This window comes from Muntiacus reevesi, chromosome 2, assembly GCF_963930625.1.
Source record: "Muntiacus reevesi chromosome 2, mMunRee1.1, whole genome shotgun sequence".
Lineage (NCBI taxonomy): Eukaryota > Metazoa > Chordata > Mammalia > Artiodactyla > Cervidae > Muntiacus > Muntiacus reevesi.
This window is the reverse complement of record NC_089250.1, coordinates 199,620,518-199,639,950: the sequence shown is the minus strand read 5'-3', so window position 1 is coordinate 199,639,950 and position 19,433 is coordinate 199,620,518. Positions and strand designations below refer to the sequence as shown.

Below are 19,433 nucleotides of genomic sequence, written 5' to 3'. Positions count from 1 at the left end.
GAAGACATACAGATGGCTAACAAACACATGAAAAGATGCTCAACATCACTCATTATCAGAGAAATGCAAATCAAAACCACAGTGAGGTACCATCTCACACCAATCAGAATGGCTGCTATCAAAAAGTCTGCAAACAATAAATGCTGGAGAGGGTGCAGAAAAAAGGGAACTCTCTTACACTGTTGGTGAGAATGCAAACTAGTATAGCCACTATGAAGACCATAGTTCTTTTAGAAGAAGGACAGTAGATGTGGGGTGGCCAGAATGTCAGGTCCACAGAGGCCTGGCAGGGGGCCCTGTCTCAGCAGTTGCTCACTGGTCTTTTTGAATTGAATTGGTTATATGCTAAGAGCCTAGAAGTCCTCTGGTTGCCAAAATAGACTTTCTTTTTCTCTCTTTTGTCCAAATCAGGAACTTGTTAAACTCAGTTTTACAAATTTGTCTATTTAATGTATTGATCTTGAAAACTCAGATTCCTCTATAAGGGTAGCGAAAAAGAAAGTGAAGTCATGAAGTCACTCATTCATGTCCAACTCTTTGCCACCTTGTGGACTTGTAACCTGCCAGGCTCCTCCATCCATGGGATTTCCCAGGCAAGAATACTGGAACGGGTTGCCATTTCCTTCTCCAGGGGATCTTCCCAACTCAGGGATCGAACCCAGGTTTTCCGCATTGCAGACAGACTCCTTACCATCTGAGCCATGGGCTTCCCCTTTATAAGGGCAAAAGACCCACGTATTGTTACTTTTAAGGTTTTACAGTGCTTTTGCTAAATGGATTTGCTGTTGGCTAATTCTGCTTTATTATTTGTTTCAAGAAATCAATTCTACTCTGTTGGGTAGAACTTTCTTAACATTGAATTATATATTTAGACCAGTGCTCACTGTAGCACTTTCTTTCTAAAAACATTTTTTGACAGTTCACTAAAATGATGGCAGTGTTTAACAGGAGTGATAGGATTGCGGGCAGTTTTTCCTTCCTACTTACAGTCAGTTGGGGCTTCTTGGGTGGCTCTATTGGTAAAGAACCCACCTGCCAGTGCAGGGGATGCTGGGGACGTGGGTTTGATCCCTGGGTTGGAAAGATCCCCTGGAGGACGGCGTGGCAACCCTCTCCGGTATTCTTGTGTGGAGGATTCCATGGACAGGGGAGCCTGGTGGGCTACAGTCCGCGGGGTCACAAGAGTCAGACACGACTGAGGCAATGTAGCGCACGTGCACTCATGCATACTGTCAGTTGCTTACTGATGCAGTGTTCTCAGCAAGCCGGGGCTTGTGGTATCTGATTGAGTCACATGTTCTACCCTTAACTTTACCTGTTTTTCATGGGTATGATGTCCACACAGAAGTTAATTCATTGTCTGGGTAGGCACTTCTGAATACAAGCTCACAATGAATTAATCCACATTTATCCTGCTGAATTCTTGCTCTTGGCTGCAACAGAAAACCTGGTAACAGTGTATATGTATTTTCTGTTGTTCCCTCCCCGCTGAGGGAGAGCCAGCAGAGCATCCCAGACACAGTAAGTACAAAGGCCCTGGGGCATCAAAGAGCTTGATTTCTTCTTAGCACCTGACAGAAAGTCTGCTCGTGCCAGTACTTTTTAGATCCTGTGAATACTAGCTTGGGTCCCATGAAATGCCTGTTTTTGTAGGTCAGAAGTGGTTGAGTAGCAGCAGCAGCGTACAGTTCAGCCTGTCCCTCTGTCAGCGGTCCCGCTGTTGACCTGCAGGCAACTGAAGTTCTCTGGGCTGCAGTTTCCTCACCCTGATGATGTGGTTGATTGATGGTTACTTTAGACACCTTTCTGCCCCTGACATTTTTTTGATTCTAGTCTAGAGTCAGGTGAGATGCCAAAAACACCAGGTTGAAGGACGTACTCATCCTGCCCTTGAACGACCTGCAGAGTGAGAGCCCAGCCCCCGTCCCCACTCCCAGCCCCGATTCTAATTCATTTTTCCATTCACATGTGAGGTTTCCTTTGCTGTTGTATAACCTGAGCTCTATCAATGATGCCTTTTTTTTTTTTTTCTTTAAATGAGCAAGGTTTTTTTCTTTAATTTTTATTTCTCTATTTTTGACTGTACTGGATCTTCATTGCTGTGCCTGGGCTTTCTCTAGTTGGAGGCAGTGGGGACTCTTCTCTAGTTGTGGCGTGCGGGCTTCTCATTGCAGTGACTTCTCTTGTTGCAGAGCATGGGCTCTAGGGTGCACAGGCTTAGTTGTTCGTGGCGTGTGGAATCCTCCCAGACCAGGGGTGGAACCCATGTCCCCTGCATTGGCAGGTGGATTCTTAACCACCTGACCACCAGAGAAGTTCAGTGATGCTTACGGATGCAGTGTTCTCAACAAACCAGGGCTTGTGGTATCTCACTGAGTCACATGTTCTACCCTTAACTTCACTTGTTTTTCATGTTTATGATCTCAACACATGAGTTAATTCATTGTCTAGGTAGAAACTTCTGAATAGCAGCTCACAATTAATCCACGTTTCTCCTATTGAATTCTTGCTCTTGGGTGCAACAGAAAACTTAGTAACAGTATGTACACATTTTCCATTTTCTGTTGTTTTTCTTTAGATCAGTCCAAAATGTTTGTGAAGGTTTTTAGTGAAATTGACCGGATGCCCCAACTTCTTGCATACTACTACAAGTGCCACAAGGTGAGAAGCTGTGAGTGATTGCCACTGTGGAATGTTTGTAGAACTGGGCCACAGTCCCAGTTTCAAATCTCAGTGTCTTACTTAAAGGTAAAAATGTTCGCCTACATGCTCTCTGGACTTTTTCTTTTAATTAGCCAGTAGGGGGTGCCCTTGGTCCAGCCTCTGGATTCATTTAATTAAGTTGGGAAAAAGAGTCATTGGTTTTCAGCCTTTGTTTTTGTAGCCGGATTTTCTTTACGATGGAAGAGTTTTTAGTTTTTCCCATTTTTTTTGTTTTGGGATTCCCTCAAAGCTCAATCAGTAAAGAATCTGCCTGCAATGCAGGAGACCCAGGTTTGATTCCTGGGTGGGAAAGAGGCCCTGGAGAAGGAAATGGCAACCCACTCCAGTATTCTTGCCTGAAGAATCCCATGGACAGAGGAGCCTGGCGGGCTATACAGTCCATGGGGTTGCAAGGGTTGGACGCGACTTAATGACTAAGCCACCACATTTTTGTCTTTTAAGGGAGATTCTCATCATAAGGTTTATTATGCTTTCAGTAAACCTTGAGAATTTTATCTGTTGCCTAGGTTTGTTGAGATTAATTTGCTGAAAATATGACAGCTTCCTGAGTTAACTTAATTCCTGCAAAGCCAATGCTCACATGTCTTTTAAGCAGTGGGGTTAGGACATGAAGCTAAAATGCATCTTCATGGCCATCCCTGAGGTCTATTCAGAAGAATGGGGGCATGCTGAATATATTGGCATGCTTTGGGCGAAAGATAAAAGGAGAAAGGATCACTTAGAGGGTGACAGATTAAAGCCCTAAATGACAACAGAGCAGGTGGACTGTAAATGTTTTTTCTGCCTTTTGAAAAAATTATTTATTTATTTGGCTGCGTTGGATCTTGGTTGCAGCATGTGGGGTCTTCATTATGACCCGTGGGCCTAGTTGCTCTGTGGCACATGGGATCTTCGTTCCCCAACCAAGGACTGAACCCATGTCCCCTGCATTGGAAGGTGGATTCCTAACCACTGGACCACCAGGGAAGTCCCTTTTCTGCCTTTTTTGAAGCCAGTGGTCATCCGTGGGTACCTGCTTGCCTGGGAGAGTGGGTCGTGGTGGATCTCTTGCCGAGGTGGGAGGGCAGGAGGGCAGCAGGCAGTGTATCTCAGCAGACCCACCAAGGCCTCCTTTGTTCTGCCTCCACAGGTGCAGCTGTTAGCGGCCTGGCAGGAGCTGTGCCAGAGCGACCTGCCCCTGGACCGGCAGCTCACTGGGCTCTACGACGCCTTGCTCGGTGCTTGGCACGCGCAAATCCAGTGGGCTTCACAGGTAACAGCTCCTCTGGGTTTTCGGGAGGACAGAGCCCGTGGTGCCAAGGGAGAGGCTGATGACCTTGATGCCCTCAGCTCTGCTTAAAAAGCCTCCCCTTATGCTGCCATCACCAGAAGGGTTAAAAGATAAGCTTGGAAACCCAAGGCAGGCAAAGCTTTAGGTCTCCAGTTCAAACTCTTCTTATCGCTCATATCTGTATCTTAAATAGGATCTAATGTGACAATGTTGCTTGTTGCTCAGCAAGCCAGCCCATGGAATTCCTGGAGGCCGTTATCTTCTGATCTAAAAGCAGGAGGCCCTTAGTCAGGTTGTGCATGAGTGAACCAGACTTTTTTATCTTAACTTTGGGTAAAATTTACCTGGTCTAAAGTGAGTTTCCCTTGTTTTCACAATGCACCAGGAGTTAGAGGAGCGGTATAGAGTTTTAAAGGTGCCCTCTGACTTAGGGCAGAGGTGAGACAGAGGAACTCCGTTTCATTTACTTACAGGAACTTTCCATCCTTTACTTTCTCGAATTTTCAGCCTTAAAGGGTATAAACCACTGGTCCCATGTCTTCATGCTGGGAGGTGCCCTGGATCTTTTTTTTGTCTGAGTAATGACTGACTGGGCCTGTTCATGGTGTGGCTTATTATATTTTTTTCAAAATTCATTGTGAATCACCCTTCAAGTGTTGGTCAGTCATTTGCAGGCATGAACTTGACGGTGGTTGGAGATGATTCCTCATACAGCGTCAACGTGGTTCAAGATCATTGAAGCAGTCTTCTCCATCCTTGTTTCTTCTTGAACCATTCAGTCTTTAAAAAAAAAAAAAAAAAAACCAACCAAGCAAAACAAAAAACAACCTCCTGTGGAAGTTTCATGGTTTTTATGTAATCGTCAGTTTCAGTGACCCTGTCCATCCACGCTCATTTCTGTGTCCTTGTCTGCTGCTTCTATCAGGAGGATAAAGACAGTTCGTGCGCATATGTACAGATGCCCCTCAGTGTCTCAGAAAAAGGATTTCGGCTTCTCACACTTCTATTCAGGCCTTACCCCAAGTTTTGTAAGATGTGATGTGTGTGCATGTGTGCATGCTCAGTCCTGTCTGACTCTTTGCGACTGTATGGACTGTAGCCCGCCAGGCTTCTCTGTCCGTGGAAAATTCCAGGTAAGAATACTGGAGTGGGTTGCCACTTCCTACTCCAGGGGATCTTCCCAACCCAGGGATCGAACCCTCGTCTCTTGGTCTCTTGTGTCTCCTACATTGGCAGGCGGGTTCTTTACCACTGAGCCAGCTGGGAAGTCACTATGAGATATAAGTTTATGCTAATTTACACTTTTGTCCCATGGCCCATTTTCTTTTCAAAAGATCAGCATGATACAAGACTGTCATCTCCTAAAGCTCAGTATAGACCAGAAGAAAACCAAAGGTACCAGGGTGAATGTGTCTCTGAAGACTTTTTATCCTCAGTCTTTTAATATGAAAATTTCCCAGCATACAGAAAATTTGAAAAAATTGTACAGTGAACACGCATGTACCTACCTCCTGTGTTCTACACTGAATATTTTGCTATGTTTGCTTTATCACAAGTCTATCCATCTATCCATGTGTCTGTCTGTTCACCGACTCATCTTACTTTTTGACTCATTTCAAAGTAAGTTGCAAACATAATTCATTTCCAAACATATGTATCATTGACTAGAGTTCAGTGTTTGTTTACTGAGATTTTTTTAGGTAAATTGTGAAATGTGATGATCTTAAATATGCCATTTGATTAGTTTTGACAAATGCAGTTTAACCTAATCACCTACCAAGGTACAGAACACGGCTGTCATCCTAGAAGGTTGTCTTGTGTTCCTTCTCAGTTAGTTTTTGTACCAGCATCACTGAGGGCAACCATTCTTCTCTTTTTTACCCACCATAAATTAGTTTTGCCAGTTGTAGAATTTCACGTAAATGGAATTATATGGCGTATGTTCTTTTGTTGAGGCTTCTTTCGTTCAGCCTTTTTTTGAAGATTTATTCGTGTTGTTGTGTGTATCAGTAGTTTGTTCCTTTTCATTACTGAATGCTCTTACATGGTATGAATATATCTTAGTTTTGTTTATTCAGCCTTTTCTTGATAGACTCTTGGACTGTTTCTAGTTTGGTGCGATTACAAATAAAGCTGCTCTGAACGTTGTTCTGTAAGTCTTTTTGTGGATACCGCGTGTTCATATCTCTTGGGTAAAGACATGGGAGAGGCACTGCTGGGTTATAGATTAGGTCTATATTTAGATATATAAGAAATCAGCACTTTTCCAAAGTGGTTGTGCTTTTTTTACACTCCCACACACAAGTGCATGAGAGTTCCGATTGCTCCACATCCTTGCCATCGTTAGGTGTTGTCAGTCTTTTTAATCTTAGCCATTCTGGTGGGTGTGTTGTAGTATCTCTCTGTGGTCTTAATTTGCATTTCCCTGATGACTAAGGGTGTTGAGCTCCTTTTCTCATGCTTATTGGCCACTTGTATATCTTCCATTGTGAAGTATCTGTTCTGGTGTTCTGCCTATTTAAAAAAAAAAAACATTGGATTAACTTGCTTTTTTAAATTATTGAGTTATAGAAGTTCTTTATATATTCTGGATATAAGTTTTTTATCAGATATATTTTGTAGATATTTCCTTCCAGTCTGAGCAGAAATGTTGATTTTGATGAATTTGATTTTATCATATTTTTCTTATATGGTTATTCTTTCTTTGTCCTCAGAAACTATCACCAACCCCCAAGTTGCAAAGCCATTCTTCTATGTTTTCTTCTAGATGGTTGTTGAGCTTTTACATTTAGTTCTATGGCCCACCTTGAATCAGTTTTTGTATATAGTGTAAGGTGGGGCTTCCCTGGTGGCCCAGACAGGAAAGAATAAAGAAGCTGCCTGTGATGCCAGGAGACCTGGGTTCAATCCCTGGGTTGGGAAGATCTCTTGGACAGGGGAATGCCTAACCACACCAGTATTCTTGCCTGGAGAATTCCAGTGTAAGGTAATTCCAGATTGTTTCTGCATGTGTTGTTTGGGTTAATTCCATGCCCCTAGTTGTTAAGTTTGATCCTGTAGTCTTTTGAACGTTTTGGTTGTTCTTTAACCAATGGCCAAAGCATCCCTTGTGCCAGATCACTTTAAAGGAAAAGGGACACCTTTGAACATGAGAGACCTGTTTTGGTTGGTCAGCTGAAACTGTCAGCTGTAAACATTACAGTTTCAGCTGCCCAACCAGTTAGAAGACTTTGGTTTAGAGTTGTTTAGTTTAATTCTTCCCCTGCCTCGAGTCATTTAAGTAGGAGATAAAAGTGAAGCAGATACTCACTGCCTAGTCCTTTCTCACAATACCGAGGAGAAGAGTCAGGATTTCTTTTTCTAGATAAGAATATTTTTCATTTCCTCCATTGGTTCCATCCTTTCTTGTAGTAAAATGTTTCTTTTGTCAAATCAGGAAGTTGGACTGGGTGATAGCTAAAGATCTCTGTGATTCTCTTATGTTTGGGGGATTGTGGAGGGAATATTAATACTTTGGATAGAGACAGAGGAGGGTGTGTGTTGGTGCAATTTTGTGTGGAGGGAGTGGTAATATATGATGGAGATACACTGAATGCAAGGCAGGAGTTTGGCTTTCTCTAGAAGGCAGTGAGCATCTGGAGCAGTAGTGTGAGTGATGTTACTGTTTTAAGAATTACTTTGGTGTCAGACCATTACGTATGTAGTTCCCCTGCCAAAACGTCTTACCAGGAGGAAGCATGCAGATAAATCGAAGACCATTTTTTGAAACATCTGTCCTGGACTCTTCAAAAATGTCAGTGTCATGAAAGAAAAACAGTCAGGGAGTTAGTAAGATTAAAGGAGACAAAAAAGGCAACTGAATGTAATTTCACGATCTTGGATGGGATTCTGCATGATGACAAAAAAAAAGCTATTCAAAAGAACATTAAAAGGACAATTGGGGAAATTTGAACATGGACCATAGCAGGGATAAGTATTACATCAAGGTTAAGTTTGATTAGTTGCAGCATTGTAGTGATAAGGCTGGCCTTATTCTTAAGAGATATATGCCGAAGTATTTAGCGGGAACATATCATGATACCTGTGATTACCTTTCCAGTGGTTTAGGAAGTAAAGCATTTGTGGCAAAATGTTAATTGTTGAATCTTGCAATATTTAGACATTTAAAGCATAAGAAAAATTCTAAATAACCTTTAAAAATAGTGAATTTGGTAATGGTAAATAGGGTGAACTGATGAGGAAAGACTGAAGACAGGTAGGAAGCTATGCTTGGTCTAGGATGGTGATGGTAACGTAACAAAGGCGTCCAGTTAAAAAAATGGGCGATTGTTTGAACCTGATAAGTGACAGAGGACCTGAAAGGAAGGAAAGTGAAAAGGGAGATTTTTATTCTGGTCGAACGGAGATGCTACTGACAGAAATAAGCAAGTTGAGAGAAGCAGGTCTGAGGAGGTCAGCAGGAAAAGAATGAACTCCAATCTGGGACACTTTAAAATTCCAAGAGAGAGTGGCTTAGCTCAATGGTGACACCTAGTAGATGGCTGGAAGCTGTCATTCAGGAAATATAAATTGGTCGTTTCAGTATTTGTTGGGTTAAATGCAAATTTCCTCTGTCTTTTCCTCTCAGGCTCCAGCAGTGATATTTATTAAACTAAATAGGTACTCATTGAATTCGCTATGAGAATTAAAAAATTTGGTCTTCTGTTTTCATAATAATCTAAGAAAAGGTATAAGCATATTTTGGATCATGGACATGACCACCTTTTAACCATTTGCTGCCATGTGATTTCAGTGGGTGCATTCGTGTTGGTAGTCACACTGGTACCCCTCTTCTATTGGGGGTGAATGAAAAAAGAGGTAATACTTACATGATATAAGTCCTGGTGCCAAGTGAGTGCTGTTTGACTTACGTTGCATAATGTTTTCTAGGATCATTCCCTTTTTATGGCTGAGTAATCTGTTGTATGTATTTACCACATTTTGTTTATCCTTTCATTTGTAGATAAACACTTGAATTGCTTCTATCTTTTGGCTATTTGGAATAATGCTGCTGTGAACATGGGTGTACAAACATCGGTTTGGGTGCCTGTTTTCAAATTTTTGGGGTGTATACCTACACCCCAAAGTGGAATTGCTGGATCATGTAATCTTATGTTTAACATTTTGAGGAACTGCCAAATGTTTTACATAGCAGCTGCAACATTTTACGTTCCCATCAGCAATGCATAAGAATCCAAGATCATGAGAAATTTGGGCTATGTTTTCTTCTAAGAATTTTATAGTTCACTCTTTAACATGTAGGTCTTAACATTTGAGTTAATTTTTGTATATGGTATAAAGTAAGGGTCCAACTTTTTTTTTTTTTTTTTTTTTTTTTGCATGTGGATTTCCAGTTTTCTGAGCACCATTTGTCAAAAAGACTGTCCTTTTCTGATTGAATGATTTTGGCACCCTTGTTGAAAATCATTTGACCATGCATGTGTTTTTCTGGGCTCTCTATTCTATTCCATTGGGCTATTTGTCTGGTATTATGCAGGTGCCACATTGTTTTGACTGTTATAGCTTTGTTGTAAATTTTGAAAATAGGAAGTGTGAGATAGTCAATGTTCTTCTTTTTCAATATTGTTTTTGCTATTTGGGGCTCCCTGAAATTCCATATGAATTTTAGAATGAGTTTTTCTGTTTCTCCAGAAAATCCTTTTGGGATTTTAATGGAGAGTGCACTGAATATATAGATGGCTTTGGGTAGTATTACTATCTAGCTCAGTGGGTAAAGAATCTGCCTGCAATGCAGGAGATCCAGGTTTGATCCCTGGGTCGGGAAGGTCCCCTGGAGAAGGAAATGACAACCACTGCAGTATTCTTGCCTGGAGTATCCCATGGACAGAGGATTTGCAGGCTGGTCTACAAATGTGCTTCCAGGTCCTCCAGCTGCTTCAGCGAATTGCTCTTCTTTAGTTCTGTTTGTTCCCTGCCGCCCACAGCCTCCCCGTTTCTGCATTTCATTTTCACAGTCCTCTCTCTAGCCAGTATCTAAATACTACATGTGATAGATGTGAAAACAGGCAGACATGAAGTAGCCAGTTGTCCTGGAGGCAAGGCACAGGTCTTGCTAGTTTACTTGGCTTCTGAGCACATCTGTGTGGGTGCTGAGCAAAGCCTGGACCCTGCAGCCCTTGACTGGACCACTTCCTGGCTCAGAGGGATTCCTGCAGGCCAGTCCAGGAGTCTGCTTCATTGGAAGGTTTGCTCCCATGTGATAACACGGGTGCCTCTCTCCCCCTGCAGGTCTTCAAGAACCCCCACGACGTAGTAACTGTTCTGCTGATTCAGACCCTGGGAGCCTTGGTGCCCTCTCTGCCCGTGAGCCTCAGTTCTGGCGTGGAGCGGGCAGGACCTGAGCTGGAGCTTGTCAAGCTGCTGGAGTTCTACGATGCCACCGCCCACTTCGCCAAGGGGTTGGAGATGGCCCTGCTCCCCTACGCACGTAAACATGCTTCCTCCCTGCTCTCTGACTTGCCTTCACCCGCTTTTTTTGGTGGTGGTGGGGGGGGGGGTGCTGGGTTTGTTTGCCTTTTCCAGTGGCTGATTTTACAGACGTGGAAAGGAGCTGTGTTTTCCTTCTCAACAGAGGGGGAAACCTTTTCCATGAAAACATTGCCATTATGAAAATAATTGTTGATTAATATATTTGCCTAGCTCCAGTGCTGCCTAGGTGCTTCACACACGCTGGGGAAGTGACAGGCACTTCTGCAGGGGCTTAGAGTGTAAGAGGCAGGTGGACATTAGTGGCAGCGAGTGGGCAGCGAGTTACGCTGGGAGGGTGGTGTCCTCTTCCTTTCAAGGAACCTTTCACAGAACCTCGGGCAAGTCAACCTAAAAAACTAAGTTCAAGAGAACAAGTGGTTTAGAGGAGCCTTTTGCAAGGACAGCAGCATATTTTTGAGGGCAAGGGTGCAGTATTAGGACCAAGGGTGGCTATAGGGTACCTGGGCTTTCCCCAACTGCTGGGTGAGAGCACAGTGCTTTTTATTCCCATCTGGGCAAACAATGTGTGGTGTGTTGCATTTCCCCAGCTGTTTCCCGTTTATATTAAAAGCATCATAAAGCTTTAAGTCACCCAGATCTCGTGAGGAATGCTGCTGTCAAATCAGGAAGTCGCCTCAGGAAGGCTTGCTCCTGCTGTTGGGCTGCTGAGTGTCCCTAACTTGGTTTATTTACTAGTTACTCTTTTTAATTACCTCCGTGTGTAATTACCTTGTACATTCCAGGGAGTGTGTTTGTTGTTCGAGTTCCTGATTACTCATCGGGGTTTTTGGCACACTTGCTGATCAGGCCTCGGCGGTGGGAGAGGCACAGTGGACGTGGGCAGCTTCCAGGGATCTGGACATCGTTGTCCTAGTGGTTGGGAGGCTTTAGGCTGAGCGTCCTGCAGGGGCAGAGTGGAATGAAGGCAGGGCCCAGAAGCAGCTTGCTTTCCTCCCACTGGTGATGGATATTGCTGAAGAAGAGAGAACCACCCTCTAAAGAATCAGATACAGAAAGTACTTTGTTAGTCAGCCATGGAAGTTTAGATTTTTCATGATTCCTATTGAGGTTTTTCCCAAAAAAGTATATGTATTTTTTTAATTTAAAAGCACTTTGGAAACAGACATAAAAATAAAAGAGAATAAAAATGATCCATAATCTCTTCACTCAGAGAGGCATGGGAATGTTTTATTTCCTCCTAGTAGTTCATATATAAATATACATGTTCATAAATGTATATGAAATAAAGGGCTTCCCAGGTAACTCAGTGGTAAAGAATCTACTTGCCAATGCACTAGATGGGGGTTCAGTCTCTGGGTTGGGAAGATCCCTTGGAGGAGGAAATTGGCAACCCAGTGTTCTTGCCTGGGAAATCCCATGGACAGAGGAGCCTGGCGGGCTATAGTCCATGGGGTCACAGAAGAGTTGGGCATGACTTAGTGACTAAATAACAACAATGTATGAAATAGATGCATATATAAATATATACATATGCATGTGTCTTGAAAAATACTAGTTTATATGATCTTATACTCTCTTTTTTGCTCACATTAATATAATGAGCATTTTTAGGTCATTAAATATCTTCCTAAGACATGGTTTTTAATGACCATTTGATAACAATGGCTTACTTTAATTTTTTAATCCACTATTTAGAAATAAAACTATTATAAACAATCTTGCACATTAATTTTGGAGCCCACCTCTGATTATTCCTTGGAAGAAATTTGAAAATTACAGTTGCTAATAAATGAAAAATTTAAAGATTTTGTCACATTTTGTTCTGTAGAAAGTTTCTGCCTCTTTTCAGATTCATCTGTGGTAAATAAGGCTGCTCATTCCCCCATGCCCTAACCAGCACTAGGCTCTATTGTTTTTCCCCTTGCTAGTTTCTTAGACAGTTAACAATATGTTGTTTCAATTTTCATTTCTTTGATTACTAGCCAGTTTGAAAATTGCATTATAAAAAGTTATATTTTTTCTCTTAAATTGCTTATTCTTTTGCCTCTTTTTCTGTTTGAGAGTTTAATCTATTTCTGGTTAATTTAGAAGGGCAATTTATTTAAAACAGTGTTTTGTCAAATATGTTATAAAATCAACAAAGCACTGTTACAAAAATTCATGATACAGTTATATCTATAACATAAGATGAAATTCTCCTATAATCCCACTAGCTGGAAATAACCACTGTTAAAAATTTGATGTGTATTCCCAAAATATCTTACAGAGTATGGATTTTTTCTCATTATCAGCTATGTTGCAGATACGTTTTCTAACTTTCTAGTTTACCTTTAAGACTTGTCTATCTTAATGTATGCAGTATAACTGAAACTATCTAAAAGGTTATGCAGTAGAAAGTAAAAAAAATAATTAGTTGACTTTATAGTTAACAAGCAATATGTTTAGAGTTGGAAATGACAGCCCACTCCAGTATTCTTGCCTGGAGAATTCTGTGGACAGACGAGCCTGGCGATACAGTCCATGGAGTCATAAAGAGTTGGACACCACTGAACACATACACACGTATTCAGTTTAGAAAAACCCAGAAAATACAAGGAAGGAAAAAGAAAAACTCAATCAGCTGTCCAGAAACAATATTTTGCATTATATACACATGAATATTTTGTATATGAGTGTGTGTATGTATTTAAATGCTTTTTATTTTTTATTAATTTTTATTGGAGTATAATCGCTTTACAATGTTGTTAACTTTTTTTTAAAAAGAACTACTGTCTTTAAAAAATTTTTATTTATTTATTTTTGATGGAGCTGGGTCTTTGTTGCTGTGTACAGACGTTCTCCAGTTGCAGCAAGTGGCAGCTACTCTTCCTTGCGGTGGGTGTGTGGGCTTATTGTGGCCGCTTCTCTTGTTGCAGAACATGGGCTCCAGGGTGTGGGGGCTTCAGTAGTTGAAATGTGTGGGCTCAGTAGTTGTGGCACTTGGGCTTAGTTGCCGCACAGCATGTGGGATCTTCCTGGACCAGGAATCGAACCTGTGTCCCCTGCACGGGCAGGTGGATTCTTAGTCATTGGACCACCAGGGAAGTCCTTGTTAAGTGTTTTTAATACAGTATTTTTTTTTATCACTGTCACCCTCTTGGTTTTACATTGATTCAGTACTGTCATCCAGTACACAAATTTTCCTAGTTCCACAACAGTCTTTATAGCTGTTTCCCTGCCTCTTATTAAAGTCCACTCAGTGTACATGCATTGTTTTTGGTTGTCCTTTCTCTTTAATCTCTTTTAAACTAAAACAGTTATCTCATCTTTGGTCTTTCATGACACTGATATCTTTGAAGAATACAGGGTAGTTTTCCTGTAGAATGTCCTATAGCCTGAAATTATCTAATTGTTTCCTTGTGGTTAGATTTAGATGAAACATTTTTAATAAGAATACTACACTGTTGATGATGTATACTTCCTATGGCATCACATCAGGAGACACATGATATCCAATTATTGGTGATGGGTTGTGTTAATCACTTGGTAGTTATACCTGCCAGGTCACTCCATTGTAAAGTTACCTTTTCCTCTTTGTAATTAATAATTATCTATGGGGTGATATTTTGAGCCCATAGGAATATTCCATTCCTTAAGAAACGTTTACCTAATGACTTTAGCATCTATTGGCAATTCCTGCCTGAATAAACTTACATTGCTGATTCTAAAATAGTAATATTCTAGTTCTCTCATTTCCTTTACATATATTTGCAGGCATTCTTTTGTGAGGAGATTTTTCTTCCTTTGCCTCTCTTTAATGTCACTATTAACTTACGGATTTTTTTTATTCATGTTATTTTATTTTACTTTTTTATTCATTTTTTTATACTATTATACAGTATTTTCATTATTCATTTTGATGCTTGAATTATTTCAAATTTGGTTGGTGGTTGCCCCTTCAGTCTGGCTCCTGCATCATTTTGACATGTCCCTATCAGTCTTAGAGTGCTTTATTGCTTTTTGGCACACACAGATCCAGGAACATTTTGTACTGCCTCAGACCTGGAATCAGCTGTTTTCTCAAGGAGCTTGGTTTCTTCTCGTGGGAAATGGTATTTAGCAACCAAGATCTGGCAGCCTGGGTGCTTATTATTGCTGGGCTATTATTACCTCCTAGGCCCTTTGTGAACAGAGCTAGGAAATACATGTATTTTATTTATTTTTTTTAAATTTATTTTTCTTTTTAAAAAAAGTTATTTTTTTAATTGAAGGATAGATGCTTTACAGGATCGTGTTGGTTTCTGCCAAGCACCAGCATGAATCAGCCATGAGGGTATGACTCAGGGAGCTCAGACCCAGGCTCTGTGACAACCTAGAGGGGTGGGATGGGGAAGGAGGTGGGAAGGAGGTTCAGGAGGGAGGGGACATGTGTGTGCCTATTTATTTACTTTTGGTGATGCTGAGTCTGTTGCCGCCTGGGCTCTTCTCTAGTTGTGGTGAGCAGGGGCTACTCTAGCTGTGGCGTGCAGGCTTCTCATTGCAGTGGCGTCTCTTGCTGCAGAGCGTGGGCTCTAGGACACTCGGCCTTCAGTAGTTGTGGTACCAGGGCTTCCGGCCTCTGGAGCACAGACTCAGTAGTTGTGGTACACAGCTTATTGCTCTGCGGCATGTGAGGATCCTTCCGGATCAGGGATTGAACCCATGTCTCCTGTATTGGCAGGCAGATTCTTTACAACTGAGCCACCAGGGAAACCCCATATTTTTAAAAATTGCCAGTTTATACTGATACTTCCAAATCAAATCCAACACAGTGGATTTTTACCTCTTGCCATTCTCTACTGAATCTCTTCTCTCCTACACTAAGAATCATGGTTTCCATCAGCAGTGTGTGTGTGCACACACACGCATATGTGTGTCTCTGTGTCTTTTATATACCCATACAATTATTTTTCATGACCCTCTAATGGTTAGGTAAAAAGGTATTTAATTTATTTATTCAACTGTAAATGGGCTAGTTCTAGAGTGGTGGATGCTGAGGATGCCATGCTAAGCAAAACCAGACACAGTCCCTGCTCTCATATAATATATATTCCAGTGGGAAATAGCCAAATAATCATACCAATGAGTGTATAATTACAAAGCAAGATGAGTACTTTGAATAGCAAAATGGTTCTAGGAGAAAAGCAGAATGGTCCTAAGCAGTTAAAGATGATCGAGACCCTCAGACATGAGCTGAGTCAGTCCTGAAGGAAGAATAGGAGTTAACCAGATGAAGAGGGAGGGACAGGGAAGAACAAGGTCTTTCCAGGCAGAAGTAGTAGCCGGTGGCCAGAGGGGAGCTTTTGAGGAACCCAGAGAAGGCTGGAGGCTAGGGGAGTTGTGAAAGAGGCCAAGGCTGTAGAAGTAAAACAAAAGTCAGTTCAGTTCAGTCGCTCAGTCGTGTCCGACTCTTTGCAACCCTATGGACTGCAGCATGCCAGGCTGCGTATAACAGAAGTAGCTGGCATTATTGAGTGCTTACCATAGTATCCTAGACACATACTATTTTACATAATTTCCAGTTAAGCCTATAAAATTGATGCCATTATTAACCTCATTTTACAGTTGAGGAAACAGACATTGAAAAGTTAAGTCATTTGCACCCAGTCCCATAACTGGAAGCAGGAGAACTTCAGTCAGAAGAGCCTTCATCCTTAACTGTCCTCTCTTTCACCTCCTGAGATCAAGCGATGGTAGAACTTTGCAGGCTATGGGAACGATTTTGGATCCCAGCTGAAGAGAGAATTCTTAGCAGTTGAATTACCATGTCACAGAATATGCACATTAAAATTTTCATGTAGTTGAATATAGGAATTTTGGTGCATATCCCATTTCTGGAAAATCCTAGGAATGCTCCAAATGAAAATGTTCTTTGTGCAGAGCCTTTTTTCTGTAGCACTTCTTGAACTTGACCCTGGGGAGGGTTATCATTTGAAGAGGTTCTCAATTATGATGGGTTATAGGATTAAGGGGATCCGTATCTTTATTACTACTTTTTAAAGTTTTATTTATTTATTTTTGGCTGCACTGGGTCTTTGTTGCTGCCCAAGGCATTCTCTAGTTGCGGCGAGCCTGGGGCGGGGGGCTACTCTCTAGTTGCTGTAGCTGGGCTTCTCACTGTGGTAGCTTCTCTTCCTGCAGAGCATGGACGCTAGAGCTCAGGCTCAGTACTTGTGGACCACCGGCTTAGTTGCCCCGCGGCGCATGGGATCTTCCCGGACCAGTGATCAAACCCGTGACCCCTGCATTGGCAGGCAGAGTCTTAACCACTGGACCACCAGGGAAGCTCCCTGAGTCCGTGTCTTTAATAGCGCTTTAGGCAAATAGTACACAAAGCTCAAATTTATCGAAATATTTACTGACATGATTGTTGCAGGTTCCATGAATGGTAAAAGCAGATGAACAGAAAGTAGTCACCCCAAAGATGAAGTAGGAAAAGTTCCAGGAGAGTTCCGTTCACCTATCATTTTTCACCAGTTAATTTCCAGTTCCTTGTTCATTATTGCTTTTAATTTCCGATTTCCTTGAAGATGAGCAAAACCTGGTGAAAGTCATGGAACTGGTAGATGCTGTGTATGGCCCGTACAAGCCCTACCAGCTGAAGTATGGAGACATGGAAGAGAAGTACCTCCTCATCCAGTTCAGCGAGGTGCCTCTGGTAAGGTCACAGCACTGCCGGGGCCAACGGGGCATCGCTGTGTCTGCCAGGCCAGGGTCGGGGTGGCTGGGATGCTTCGGAGAAGGTGGGAGCCGGCGGGAGCCGGCATACGGAATGCAGAGCGTGGGAACAGGTGTGTAAAACGTGGGTTCTCAGCGCTTCCGGGTCTCTTGTAATCCAAATTGAAAGGAGACCACAGGTCTGCTACCTGGTTTTTATTTACAATCCCCAGTACAGGCCTACCACCCCTCAGAGGCTTAAATCTTCTCGAGATTAAGTTGGTGACCTCCCTGAGTCAGGCAAGATTACGCAGTCTTTTGTTCAAGGCAGATATGCAAACAGACGCTGGAGCGGGGCGCTCTAGCATGGTGCTCTCAGGCCAGGTTCACCAGCGGGACACACCAGAGGGGAATTTCCATTGCAAACAATTAAGGCTGTCTAGCGGGAGGTGAGTTGACATTGAAGAATAGATCTTACAGTAGTTCAAGTCGGCTGCCTCCTGCCGTTTTTTCTCTGTTTTCTAAGGATGTCCCTAGAAAGTCTGTCCCACTCAGTTATGTCCTTGCCCCTGAAGGAAGCATGTTTTTTTTCAGTGCATTCTTTTGGAGTGTGTGGTATGGAGAATTCAGACCCTCACTTGAGAGCCAGAGGGAGAGATACCATCTTAATCACAGAAAAAGAGGAAAGAGATTAAAAATATATATATATAAGGATGACTCTAAGGATTTGATCATGCTTTTTGGCCAGAAGTTTATTTCTATGATCTCACTGGCTGCTTAGACTGTTCTTCCCTCAGTCAGGCTCTTAAAGAGCTCTCATAGCTTGGGACTACATTTCTGATGTTCGTAGTAAGTGGTTTGACCAGGAATGAGGAGGTCTGGAGCTCCTGCCATCTGAATGTTGTCTATTCATTTGTTCTTCATTCTGAGGCAGCTTTTTATTGTTTCTGTTTGCTGACCAGGAACACGGGGAAGTCATTGACTGTGTGCAGGAGCTCAGCCACTCTGTGAACAAGCTCTTTGGCCTGTCTTCTGCAGCCGTTGACAGATGCATCCGATTCACCAATGGCCTGGGGACCTGTGGCCTGCTGACAGCGCTGAAGTCTCTCTTTGCCAAGTAAGGCTGGGGAAGTGGGATCGGGGCCAGCCGCAGGGGAGATATGGCCTGCTGGTGGCCCTGAATTCCCTCTTTGCCAAATAAGGCTGGGAGCGTGGAGTCAGGGCCAGCTTCATGGCAGAGTGGTGTCTCCCAGTTAAAAATGCGGATGTCCGTATTCCTGCCGTGACTTCTGGAGAAGCACTTGCACCTAAGCCTAAGGGGATGTCCTTAATGATGCTGAGAACATCACAGCACATTCCTTATGGTAGAGCATTTAAAGCCACCAGAATGTCCGTCAATTTGGAAATGGCCAAGTAAGATATGGTATATTCATACTAGGGGAGTTCCTTATGAGGCAGTTAAGGTGTTAGTTCGATCTGTACATAACAGCAGGGATAGATGTCAAAACATACTGTTGAGGTGAATAAAAAGTTGCAGGATACTTTGTAGAGTACATTTTCTGTAGCAGAGCTCAGCAAGTCTTTTCTGCCAAGGACCAGATGATAAGTATGGTAGGCCTTGAGGGCTTTGCAGTCAATAGAGACTTTCATAGAGAGTGCTTCCCCAGAAGTACAGAAGCAGCCAGAGACAATACATACTTGAGTGGATGTGGCCTTGTTCCAGTAAAACTTTGTTTACAAGAAACCAGGAGTGCCAATTCCTGTTCTGGATCCTTTTAGAAGCTATAAGTGCATGATATATTCCTACAGAATACAGGTCACCAAACTCTAGCTCATGGGCCACGTCTGTTTTTGTTAAAGTTTTTATAAAAGCCTTATTGGAATTCCACCAAGCCCATTCACTTATCTGTGCCCTCTAAATCCTCCCAATGAAGTTAGAGTTGAGTAGTTAAGACAGAGACCTTGTGATTTGGAAAGCTTAATACCTGGACCTTAACAGACAAAGTTTGCTAACCCCTGATGTGGAAGGTTAGGCAAAACTCAAAGCACTGATTATATTTGAGGAGCGGGAGGACTAAGTTAGTAGTCATAGGAGACTTAGCTTTGTTATTGTCTGATTCTTAAAAAGGAGACTAAATTCACACATTTCTTGTGTAATTAAAAATATAAAATTTAAAAATATATAAACATCATCCTCAGTAGAAGAAGCCGGTCAGACAGGACCTCACGTTATATGATTCCATCTATACAAAATGTCCAAAACAGGCAAATCTAT

At 42.2% G+C, this 19,433-nt stretch overlaps 1 protein-coding gene across 2 annotated transcripts in view; it reads left to right on the top strand.

Moving 5' to 3' along the window:
• The window catches only part of COG7 (component of oligomeric golgi complex 7), an 88,511-nt gene that overhangs the window by 24,200 nt on the left and 44,878 nt on the right, over positions 1 to 19,433 (top strand). For both annotated transcript variants that reach the window (XM_065924499.1, XM_065924498.1), the window contains exons 5-9: positions 2,579 to 2,661; positions 3,854 to 3,976; positions 10,283 to 10,481; positions 17,032 to 17,159; positions 18,121 to 18,275. In XM_065924499.1, coding sequence (XP_065780571.1) covers positions 2,579 to 2,661; positions 3,854 to 3,976; positions 10,283 to 10,481; positions 17,032 to 17,159; positions 18,121 to 18,275 — 688 coding nt within the window. The remainder of the gene's footprint in view (positions 1 to 2,578; positions 2,662 to 3,853; positions 3,977 to 10,282; positions 10,482 to 17,031; positions 17,160 to 18,120; positions 18,276 to 19,433) is intronic.